The following is a 13,070-nucleotide window of genomic DNA, read 5'->3' as shown; positions in this document are numbered from 1 at the left end:
CTTACAGTACCGGTAATAATATGACAATATTGAAACTGTCGTTTACTATAAAATGACATCTCAGAAAAGTGGGATGGATTCGACTATTGTCTCTTAACAGTAATTCCTTTTTATCTAAAATACTGCTATATCTTTAGACAAATATATTAAATCAACATTCAGACATTTATCCTGTTTCCTCGTTGGGTCTTCATTGAAAACGTGGAATGCTCTTGTTCCGTAGTGTTTACAAATGTTTAGATTAACAAAGTCTTATACTCAGCTTGTAAGTCACCGATAAACTGCACAATTTTGCGGTAATTGCAGGTACTTTTAGGACTTTTAATGCAAATCTTCACTGACAACCATTTACTGTAAAAATCCATCTCATAGATACAGAAAATCTTCTTCAGTTCACAGCCATTCCTGATAAAAATAATTAGCTGTTCTGTAGGAATGTGTAAGTTGAAATTTACTATGCATTTGTACATCCAAATTATTATTATATATCATATTTTTTAATCACAGTGCTCAATCAGCCAGAATTAAAAGAAATTTCATTTGTGTAGTGGAAATAAATGCCTGCTGAAATGAGGAGATAGTTGATATAAGATAGCAAGTAACTAAACTTTACCCTTGAACAAAATTAATCTTATTTATTCGAATTCGTTCCTATTTATCCGTATCATTTATTATGATTAAATTTTTTCAGCTTCAATACCTGCATGCATACTTGATGCAATAGTGTTTGTATGAAAAAGATGATGCCAATTTCTGAACAATTAGTCGGTAATTATAATTCAATTAATTTTGCTGAATTGATATAAGATTACAAGATAGGTAAAAAGTAAACTCACGATGGTTAGTAGAAGACTTTTGTTCACATTAAACATATCCCAAGCAGAAAACACGGTATTTCTCGCAAAGATTGTACGTATATTCGGAACATATAGTCTATAGATTTAGTATCGTGCGGATTACACACGTTGAACAATGAGGAATAAAAGTTCTTTGTTTTCTTTGAAACACGAGTAGTGGAGAAGCAAATTTTAATAAAAAGGTAAACTGGGAAGCAAGAAATACTAAACGAATCTAAAGATTGAATCCAAGTTAAAGAATCGGGCCTATATATAACATATAGAGCAGTCATTACAACGAATCCTACAATTAAAGTCGTCCACAAAAATAATGTAAATGAGAAAATATCTTCAATAACGTTTATACATTCCATTAATTTGTTGACTGTTGAGATTGCACGGTAAATGTTGTTTTTTTTTTTTTTTGGTCATTTCTTTTTAGTTCATTTTCATTCAGTCGTTTGAAAGCATTTTCTAACTCCTGACAAACGGCATCGAAATACATCAACAGAAAATTCTGTGGCATAATAAACAAAAAATTAAGCATTGTCTGTAAAAATAGAAATACAAGTGATAAAAGCTTTATTTTCAAAAGTTTTAAATTTTGATTATTATCAAAGATTTTTGAGAAAGCATGAAACATACTTCTTACAAGAAAATTCAGCCAAATTAAGCCGATATTCACGTTTAATCTCGTACTATTTACTCCGCTACTAGAAGATATTCGAAACACTGTATCCAGCTGCTCAAGAAGCTTTAATTTGCTGAAATGAAAGTAATAGAAATTGGTGATAATACTAATCTTGGCAGCAATAAAAAATAATACGAAACATGCAGAAATAAAGTTATACTGTTTTATAAGAATAAAAACAAATATGCAAAGATCAAGTAATAACATTATTTTCATTAATATCAACACGAAAATTCCACGAAAACCAAATTCTTTCTGGTTAATTTCCAATCCAGAAACACATAAATTCTGCAATAATGGATTCCAGTTCTTTAAATACTTATTTCTTATGTTCCAGTGGCGTGCCGTGACATTTGATGATAGGGAAGCTGTGTTTCTGTAAGAAGCCGACTTTCAGGGGCAATCAATTAATTGCGCGTCAGGGCCCGTTCGTATTCGTTTGTTCGATAAGCCAGTAAAAACCGTATACTTCTTTAAATGTATTTTTAATAGATTATCTGACGTACTTAATAAATAAAAAAGTTCAATATAATTACCTCCGTTATTAGATTCAATAAATTCCCTACGCCCTCTAAATGCCAATTCTCGCTTTGAGAAAAAACATATAACATCTATTAATTTAGATATATCTATTAATCGTAATTATCTCGTTATAATTTTCAATATTTATTTTATATTGTCTACCAATGTTAAATTCTATTCCTCTTTGATTTCCAAATTGCTTCAATTTTACGAAAGAATCGTCATTCGTCATAAATTTTATCGTCAAAATGTCGAAATTTTTTGTTGACGTATTTATATTTAATTTAGGCATTGGTCTTTCTCTTTTAATAATGTTTTCTTTTTCATTATATGGTCTCGAGCCAAAACTTTTTTAAAATAAATTTTTGAATCACTAGCCACGATATAAGGGCTAAAATTAAAATTATCAGAAAAACTTACTTGGTAAAACAAAATGTGTGACGAATATACATGCCTAGTACAAAAAATTCTTCAATTGTATGAATATACTTTTAATGAAACTTATAATTAAATATAACTTTGTGAAGAAACGTACATAAAAATAACAAAATATTCTTTACTTTTTAAATCTTAAAACAATCCACTTAGTGAAATACTGTAGCTCCCTACGAGTGGCTAATGAATGGAATCAGAGACGGTCCAGGTAGGTGTGTCCGTGCCAAATCCCGAGGGTGCCGATACCGGTCAATGTCAAATGCCTCTTTTGTCGCGTCACTAGTATATATCAAAGGACGCGACGGGGTTGTTGTAGATTTTAAACGTTTCTCACCATAGCTGTAAAAATCTAAATATGTTAAACTTAACAGATTGTCCGTCGTTCGTTTTCTAATTAATTCGTTTTAGGGCCAAGTGTTCACGGAAATTTCCAAAATTTACAACTTTTCGGTCACTCTCATTGAACTGGAGAAATTTCTGTCTTTATTACATCTAATATTACGAAGAGATCAGACCCCACTGTACTCGGCAAGAGATTGGTTCGGTTAAGCTTCTGTTTAAGTAAAATTTCGGCTCTTTCATCGGGGTTTTATTTATGTTTCTAATTCCCTAATCGCTTAATTATTTAACTACTTCTTAAATAGAAATAAGTCGAAACCGGTTACTTTGTACTCGAATATCTGTAGTCTTGGGAAAGAAGTGGAAAGAAATTTTTATGACAACCAATACATAAATCGTAAATTTAAGGAAAATAAATTCTAGAGCTTTTTTTGTACCATTGTACGTCTCATTCATTAAATTTGGTTGTAAATGATGCAGCCAAAGTAACAGTTAATTTTTTATCACTGTACTAGAATTGTACACGTTTTTTCTGCATCCCCTTACAGATGGGACATACTAAATCGTAATATCACCGGTTTAACATTGAAATCCGTAAGTAATATAAGATGGGAGAGCGGAATAAACGCGGAATAAATGTATCAAATATTTTAATGGATTTTTTTAAAACTCCTGTCAACTATACAGAACTATCATAAAAACATGCCAGTAAATTCCTATCGGTTGGGTTAAGTTATAAATCTAGTCTACAGTGGGCAACCTATTTTATAACGTGGGCTAGAATAAATTTTACGTTTTTTTCCGCGGGCCGTAGTAGTTAATTGACGCTTTCTTGTGACTCGTAATTTTTTTAGTCTGCAAATATGAAATAAATAAATAAAAAGTTAATTACTACATTTATTTCTCTTATCGTTTTCGAAAATTACAAAGAATTGGAAAAATAACTATTAATTAGTTATTTTTCCAATTTAATAATCTATTAAAGATTTCGCGGGCCGGATAGAAACTTTTCGCCAGCCGTAGCTGGCCCGCGGGCCGGGGGTTGTCCGCCGTTGATCTAGTCTGCTCATGATTCACATAATCAGGCGAGGGCGGCCGAATATCTAGCAGGCGGCTAACAGCCCACAACCGCTCCGGGATATAAAGTCGAACTCTTTACGCGTGTGTCGCTTCTACCAGCTATACCGTGACGTTGGTGCTCTGTAAAGCGCATGCGCCAATGCCTATAATTTGGCTGCTTGGAAGTTGACAGGCAGGTGCTAAGAGCCCACAACCGCTCCGGGATATAAAGTAGGACTCTTTATGCGTGTGTCGCTTCTACCAGATAAACCGGGTGAGGTTGGTGCTCTGTAAACCGCATGTGACAATGCCTATATAATCTGGCTGATTGGAAACTGACCCGGTTTCGACACTCTTTCCGCCACCGAATCATTCGAATATACAATAGCAATCTTATCGTTTTTTTTCACATGTAGTATAGAAATTTGTAAAAGATACATAATGCAGTTATAATAAAATATTAATTTTAATTAATGCAAAGTACGTTAAAAATATGAAAATTTATATTTTATAAAATACAAGGGAAGGTCATTGGAAGGTGGAATCGGCGCTTCCATCGCTTCCAATGACGGCACGCCACTGTTATGTTCCTATTCAGTTGAGAAATTTCTCGAACTGTTGAAATAGCACTGAAATTATTCATTTTAGAAATTTAAATTAAGTGACCTTTCCACAGCAAGACTAATGCCCATGTAACTGCTTAGCCTTTGCAAGAAAAAGCATCTAATTATGTTTACTTTCTTTAGCGTTAAATTAAGCTTCCGTGAGATAATTCGAGATGAGCCGATAATTTGTTTACATCATCATATCAAAAACACATCAATAATATCCTTATCTTTGTTACATATTTGCTTTACGAAGATGATCACTCGCGATTAAACGATCGAACTTTATTAAGGAAACAAAATATGTACATAGTCACGTTAATTTGCTTTTTATCCTGTCGTTTGTGACATTTAATTCTATGACGATAATGAAATTCCAGTGAATTAATTGGAGCGTGTTAGATGCAAAACTGAGTCACGTTTTTTCATGAACCATTTATACTGACATGTTGAACAAGGTACCGAAATTCAATGCAATAAATATAATTTTTTCTACCGACTAATAAATATATTTTCTTGTATAGTTGCAAACTATTTTTTTTCGTTAAAATTAGGATTATTTGTTAATAAAACTACGGAAATATATACTTCACATTTATCGCCATATTATCTCGACAGACTAGGCACTCCCGATAGTTTGGTGGAAATGTCTGAACTATTTAATTGTGTACTGTAATCTACAATTTTTTATGGGAACAAAGTTTCTGCACGATGAAGCATAAATGTGAAAGAGCACTGACAAACACTTCTCAGTATGAAAATTAAAATACATTCCGTTCTTCATCTAATATCAAAAGAATTCACGCAGAATGAGGGTAAGATAAAGTTTTACTAACAACACGTTGACAGATAATAGCTCCGGTGATTTGCTTTACCTTCTTACTTTTCCGGCTCTGTTACAGCGAACGTAAGAGTGAAAATTTTTTATACGTCAAAAAGTTATTTCTCCAAAGATTTTAATATTATTGAGCTCAGGAACGTTGAGACATGGAAATACGCAGAAAATCGAGGGTGTTTTCTATATTTTACTTATAGTCGATCACCATATTTTCGATGTGTTATATGTAACAGTCGGAAAAGTAGAAATGGCTCTGCAGTAAATACTACTTTTGTTTTTCATACAAACCTTATCTTTATCAAGTCCAAACCTTTTTTTCACTAGGTTAGCAGACAGAACGTCAATATTATTCAATTTTCATGCTTTCTCAAAAATTTCAATGATAATTCGAAGGATAAAATCGAACTTGAATAAAGATGTTTATTAATTCTTTGCAAGTGATTTTAAAGCTAATTATAATTGCCTTACAGTCCTTATTTCTAAAGTTATTTTTAATTGTTTACATTGCCATTACTCATTAATAGGACTATACACTGGTGTTTAGATTTGACACAAGAATGAGAAATTAGTTCAGAAAGAACAAATTTTCTTTTATTATATCACCTGTAGTAATTTTCCCTGTATACATATTACACGTGTTTCGGGCAACACCGTCGATTTTCTGCACTTGTTTCGGCCCTCATTAATTTCGTGTTTTAGCTTTATTATATAAAATCATAGAAGTGTTGAACACAAAATCGTGTTAATAACAATCACATGGCTTTTTCCACCTTTATTCAACACTTCTAAAAACAATACAACACGGTTTCACAACAAATAAATATATATATATATAATCATGTTAAAACTTATCAATTCAGTATCCATGTGAATTTCATTAATAAATACACGATTAATTTGAAATAGTTTTTATTTGAAAATATATTTTCAAAATAGAAAGATAACGTTTTTATCCGTTACACATTTTATTTATTTTCGATTTTAAATGGATAATACAAACAATTCTATAAACTAAACATCACTTTTCAATAAAAATATTTTTATTTAAATTACAATAAGATAATGTAATATCATGAACACATAAGAGATTGAGTTACATTTTATACTTAGTATTTTTTTTTTTTTAACTCTTTCCACCCTGTGGGCACTAAGAGGGCCTCTTTTAGAAGGCCCATTATGGGTTCGGCACAATAGGGCGACCGGGTGGTGAAGGACGGGGCCCGACATATCCGAACGGACCACCACCCGAAAAATTCCTGGGGATTATACGACCCGTTCGGATTCGATCCCGAGTCCCCCAGAGCAGTAGGCTGCCACCTTGACCGCTCGGCCATCCGGCCTTATACTTAGTATTGTGACTTGTGAGTGTATCGAACTGTACAGTACATTCAAACTTTCTATTTTAAAATGTACAGAACAAACTAATTTTAATAAAATTTTTACAATTTAGAGTTCGTAACAATAATACGAGTAGCCAATATTTAAATCTATGAATTTCTCATTTGATATTGCAATATAGAATAACCGAATGCAATGCTAATAATATTAAGAATAACATTAATATCCAAAGGATATACTCTCCAAGCTGTACATTGCCGCATGGCAGCGCTCGGACAGTCCGCCGTTTATGTTTTGCGCTGATACGTGCGCCGCAACTTCTTTATTTTATACTTCTAAGAATAGGGTAGGTTCTACAGTCTGTTACAAAAGTATAAGAACACCATAATTTTTTTTTAATTTTTTTTCAAACTATTAGTGAAAATATTAATTAATTATTTTTTAAAACATTATTTTAATTATTTTATTCAGGTTTTTTACATTTCATAAAGCAGCATAATTTTTTTTACACAAATATTTATTTTTGATATATTCAACATATATCATGTTTAACATCCAGGAATGAAAGAGACGTTTTGAAGCTTATAAATAAAAAAAAAACATGTCAACAAGGCAAGCTGCTGCTGAAATACCAATACATGTATCTCATGCACGTGTTTGGAGAACTTTAAAAAACAATGACAATGTAAAATATTTAAATATGAAGTTGAAATTATTTTTAACTGTCAAACACATATCAATGCATTTAAATTGGCCTAAATACAAAATGGTATGGACTGAAGAATGGCAAGAAATAATGTTTAGTGATGAGAAGTTTAATTTATATGGCCCTGATGGATTTTCATATTATTGGTATGATGTAAGAAGAGAAAGCAGAGTTAAAATAAGCCAGCAACAAGGGGTTGGATCTGTAATGATTTAGGGTAGTTTTGGAGGTAAATATGATGAATGGGAAAGTAAAACTAATTTAGTATTTGTTGACAGAAATATGAACTCAGAAAAGTATCAAGAATTATTGTATAATAATATCATCGCATTTGGTGCATTAATTGGAGGTCATAAATGGTAGTTTCAACAAGATAATGCTTCCATTCGTGTCTCAATGTCAACAAAAAATTGGTTTAAAATCAAAAATATTGATGTAATATTGACTAGCCTTCATGTAGTCCAGGTGTAAATCCCATTGATAATTTATGGAGGATTTTAACAGCCATATTTTATCAAAATGGAAAACAATATGGATCTGTAAATCAATTGAAAATTGCAATAATGGATACATGGGATGAAATTAAGAATGAATAATTAAAAAACTAATAAATTCCATGCCTAACAGAATTTTTCAAGTAACTGTAGCCAAAGGGGGTGAAATCAAATATTGAAAGTGTTTAAAATATATTTAAAATTTATTTTAAAATAAGTTTAGAAAGTGTACCTATACTTTGGTAACAAGTAAAAAGTGATCACTTCTATTATATTTATTAAAAAATAAAAAGCTCGAAAATGATATTTCTGTAATTGTCTTATAACGTAAAAAACTGTTTTCGAATAAAAAATTTAAATAAATTTTGAAAAATCACAAAATTTGCGGAGTTCTTATAATTTTATAACAGACTGTATATCGGGGAGGCAAGATGGCTGTCTACTACTTTGTCATAATACTATGAAAGTAAAAAAGTTGTTCTTTCCCGGCATCTTCTACCGTCAACAGTGTAATACGTCCGTAAATTTTCAGATACTTTTCCAAGCACCTTTCGGATTTTCATACGCATAGGGATTTACAGCTACTACTTCTCTCAACAGAAGTATGTCGTGATAACATGAAAAACGCATTGGAACTTTCAAGTGGCGTGCTATTCGAAGCGGTAGAAGCGCCGCTTTCACCTTCCAATGACCTTTCCTTGTATTTTCTAAAATATAAATTTTCATATTTTAACGTACTTTGAATTAATTAAAATTAATATTTTATTATAACTGCATTATGTATCGTATTACAAATTTCTATAGTACATGTGAAAAAAACGATAAGATTGCTATTGTATATTCGAATATCAGTGGCGGAACGGAAGCGCTTACGAGACAGCTTCCACGGCGAGAATAACTGAATGGTGTAAAGCAGCCAGAGGGCATTGGCGCTTGCGCTTTACAGAGCACCAACCTCACCCGGTTTAGCCAGTAGAAGCTACACACGTATAACGCTTCCAACGACTCTCTCCCTTAGCCACTGGGTAGGAAGCTATCTGACTAAGTGAATCGTTTAAGATTTAAAAAGTAAAGAGTACTCAATGTTATTTTATATACGTTTTTTGCAAAGTTATATTTAATTATAATTTTCATTTACTTGAACTGTAATTATACTGACAGATTTTCAGACATAAATTCTTTAGAATTTTTATCACTTTTAGATGTTAATAATTTTAATATTATGAAAAACAATTTCACAAGCGAGTTTTAATTCTTTAAATTAAGTAAATTTTATGAGAAATTTTTTGATTTATCTAAATTACGTAGTGAATCGCAATATTTATATTCGTGTCCGGACTATATCGACAAGTAACCCTTAAACATAAAACATACTATAATTAAAGTCGATCCGAACAAAGACGTACTAAAAGAATTATATGATTTAATGTCATTAATTTTTACTGTACCATCTACCAGTGGGTCTGTTGAGCGCAGTTTTTCGACCACGAAGCGAATTCATACATTGGCCAGGAACACTCGGTCGGAGGAAAAATTGTCGTCGCTAGCGTTGCTTTCGACAGAAAAAGAGCTTTCAAATACGTTGATAAAGTCGACGACCAGCGACTTTTATGATAAAGTAATTAACGACTTTGCGGAAAAAATCGCCGAATAGAGTTAGTTTATAAAAAATTAAAAACAACATGTTTTTCTATCATTGCTTGTATCATATCAATTTGTATTATGTATTACAGTAGAGCATCGATTATCCGACCCCCGAATAACCGACTTATCGGTTAACCGACCGCGTTCTAGTCGGCAAATTCAAATGTCCGCTAGTGATGTGGCGCTACAATATTTGGTTATGCTTGGCTACTTTAATATTATTTTTGTTAAATTATTGCATGTTTTAGCTGGCAGCACTGGCTCGACCCTGAAAGTGAGGCTAGTATTTAAACCAGGTCTAATACACTATACTAATAATGTATTTTTTTCAATACTTTTCGGTTATCCGACTTTTCAGTTATCCGACAACCCCAGTCCCCAATTGAGTCGGATAATCGATGCTCTACTACAGTGATTCCCAACCGGTGGTTCGCGAACCCCTGGGGGTTCGCAGTGTTTGCAGAGGGGGTTCGCGAAAATAATATTGTAATGGCGGATTTTTTAAAACGCCATTAAAATCAAAAGCAAAAAAAAAACAAAACAAAAACACAAAAATTAAAGAACACACCCACTGTAAAACAGATTGTTCGCTGCCTGTTTGTTAAGAAATCTATAATAAATTTCAATATTTTCATTTCTTTTTTCCTTATTTGTTTTTCAAAATTACTTCATCAATATCAAATTATATCAACAATTTTATACATTATAATTTATTCCTCTTATTCAAGTAATCAAATACTATTCTCTTTTTATTACAAACATTTATTTATATTTAAAACATTTTATCAATGTGATTAGTATCATGTTCTGCTTTATATTTAAAATCATTGCAGCAGTTTTCCCTTCTATGTAATATTTTTTTTTACAATACAATTGGAAATAAATATCAAATTAAGGCAGTTTACTACAGATTTTAGAATTAGATACTTGTTCACAACCGGAAACTGGGAGAGTAGTGTTGTATTAACCGACGTTCATACATAGGCTTAGCACTTGTAAAGCTTGAGTGATAGTGATACTGTGACTGTCAAGTTCTCGTGTAAATGATTTAATAATTATTAATTTAATTATTATTATAGCTTATTTTTATTATGGATCGATGGTTAAAAACGGGTCGTTTAGAAACGAGACATGATAATCGAGATGATAGTACTGAAAGCTGTAGTGAGGTACCGTTTCACCAGACGAAAAACAAAGGAAATGATGATAGAAAAGGGAAAAAGCGAAAATATGACAGCGACTATCTACAATTGGGTTTTCATTTTACTGGGGATGAGTCAGAACCTAAACCGCTTTGTGTTATATGTAACGAAGTTCTTGCCAACAGCAGTTTAAAACCATCACTTTTTCGTAGACATATTGAAACAAAACATCCGACACACAAAGATAAACCTCTTGAATATTTCAAAAGAAAATTAGCAGATATCAAAAAGTGTAGCCTTTCTTCTTTCTTGACTTCAAACGAAGATAGTAAAATGGCCCTTGAAGCACCATTTCGAGTAAGTTATAGAACTGCAAGATCTGGACAAGCGCATACAATAGCAGAAAATTTAATTGGACCATGTACGAAAGATATCGCCAAATGTATGCTTGGGGAAAAGGCAGCAAAGAAAATTGAGCTAGTTCCCTTATCAAACAACACGGTGTCGCGTAGAATTGACGACTTGGCTAATTATGTGGAGAACGAACTTCTAAAAAGAATAAAATTGAATTATTTTGCAATTCAACTTGACAAATCGACGGGTGTAACAAATGCCGCAGTCTTGCTTGTCTACGTTAGATATCTTTTTACGAATATTGTTCAAGAAGATGTACTATTTGCAAAACCTTTGAAAACCTACACAACTGGAGAAGCGATTTTCGATATGATCAATGGGTATTTTGAAAAGAATGGAATAAGCTGGTCTTATTGTGTGGGTGTGTGTACAGATGGTGCAAAATCAATGACAGTAAATTTTTCTGGTTTTGTGGCACGGGTGAAGAAGATCAACGAGAAAATTCAATGGACTCATTGTTGTATTCATAGACAAGCTTTAGTATGTAAGCGTATTCCTGCAGAGTTATCTACTACTTTAAGTGATGCTGTGAAAATTGTGAACTTTATAAAATCGCGTGCTACAAATTGCCGTCTATTCCGTACGCTTTGTGAGGATTTTGGAAGTTTCCACGTTTCTTTACTACTTCACACAGAAGTTAGATGGCTTTCCCGTGGTAAAGTTTTGACGCGTTTGTTTGAATTGAAGTCTGAAGTTCAAGCATTTTTTATTGATCATCCGTTTCATTTGTCTTCTTGTATATCCGATGTTATTTGGCTGCAAAAGCTTGCGTATTTAGCTGACATTTGTTGTAAACTGAATGAATTAAATATGTCTTTACAAGGCGAGGGTGTCACCATTTTCAGTGTACATGATAGAATTGAGGCTATGTTGAAAAAGATCAATTTTTGGATTCAATGCCTGCAGATGAATGATATGGATGTTTCGATTCTGTCAGCACTTTTTTTATCAGAAAATTCAATTAAACTTGACGAAAACATTAAAAGAGTTCAGATGTTCACATATACTCATCTTCGATTAACTTTCGATGACTATTTTCCCAACAGATGCAATATATCCATCTCAAACAACTGGATACGTAATCCATTTCAAGGAAATGTAAGTTCAGAAACCTCTCTATGAGTTTTTCTTTTTCCAGTATATTTAGAGTTATCTTGTGACAGTTCTCTAGAAGCAATTTTTAAAGATCAATCTTTAATTGACTTCTGGCTCAGTATACAAAATGAATATCCTGTTCTGTCAAAAAAAGCCATTGAAGTTCTATTACCATTTTGCACAACATATCTATGCGAGAAAGGATTTTCAACATATACTTATCTGAAAGATAAATACAGAAACAGGTTAAATGCAGAACCTGATCTAAGACTGAAATTGTCAGATATTGAGCCTAACTTTGAATTGCTTTGTTCTATCAAACAGCCACAAATATCCCATTAAGAGTTTTTCCAAATGTAAAACATAAGACCAGTTTGTTAGATTTATCTTGTTTTCAACTTTTATAGCCATCATTTTAGTCTTATTAATGTTTTATTTAAATGTTTCACGATTAATATAATCAATTATTCTTCAATATGTAAAATATATATTCTATCAAATTTTACTGCGTTTTTTTACCTGTCATTAACGACTACATAGGGGGTTCGTCAAATTTTTTCGGACCTTTCTTTTGGTTCGCGAGGAAAAAAAGGTTGGGAAACACTGCTCTACTGTATTTGTATTTTAGAACTAAAATACATAAATTGTTTATTTTTGTCATTTCCAGCATTTGTTTAAAATTTTTATGAAAATGTGATGTACCGGACAAGGCGTCACAAAAGAGGCAAAAAACGATTAATTTAGAAAAAAATTTATTAATTTAAAAAAACAGGAAAAAGTCGTTTGTAGTCGGACACCCATTGTTTATATCAAACTGCCAGGAGGAAATAAATCGCGGAAGGAAGTCCTCCTACGATCGGTGGAAGATCGAATTCATTTTCGATTTTGAGTTTTCTCTCGCTCCAGGTAAGA

General features: G+C 32.2%; 1 protein-coding gene across 1 annotated transcript; it reads left to right on the top strand.

Moving 5' to 3' along the window:
- Positions 1 to 10,598: 10,598 nt before the first annotated feature.
- On the top strand, positions 10,599 to 12,185 carry LOC136982427 (zinc finger BED domain-containing protein 5-like). Its single transcript, XM_067278915.1, has one exon. It carries the CDS (start codon positions 10,599 to 10,601, stop codon positions 12,183 to 12,185), a length of 1,587 nt encoding a protein of 528 aa, XP_067135016.1.
- The last annotated feature ends 885 nt before the right edge of the window (positions 12,186 to 13,070 follow it).

The sequence above is a fragment of the Centruroides vittatus genome, unplaced genomic scaffold (assembly GCF_030686945.1).
Source record: "Centruroides vittatus isolate TY-2023 unplaced genomic scaffold, ASM3068694v2 contig_828, whole genome shotgun sequence".
In the NCBI taxonomy this organism is placed as follows: Eukaryota; Metazoa; Arthropoda; class Arachnida; order Scorpiones; family Buthidae; genus Centruroides; species Centruroides vittatus.
The sequence above is the reverse complement of the archived record's forward strand: the minus strand, read 5'-3'. Positions and strand labels throughout refer to the sequence as shown.

Excerpts from the sequence above, each read along its gene's own strand:
- LOC136982427 (XM_067278915.1), top strand. The coding sequence starts at position 10,599 with ATGGATCGATGGTTAAAAACGGGTCGTTTAGAAACGAGACATGATAAT.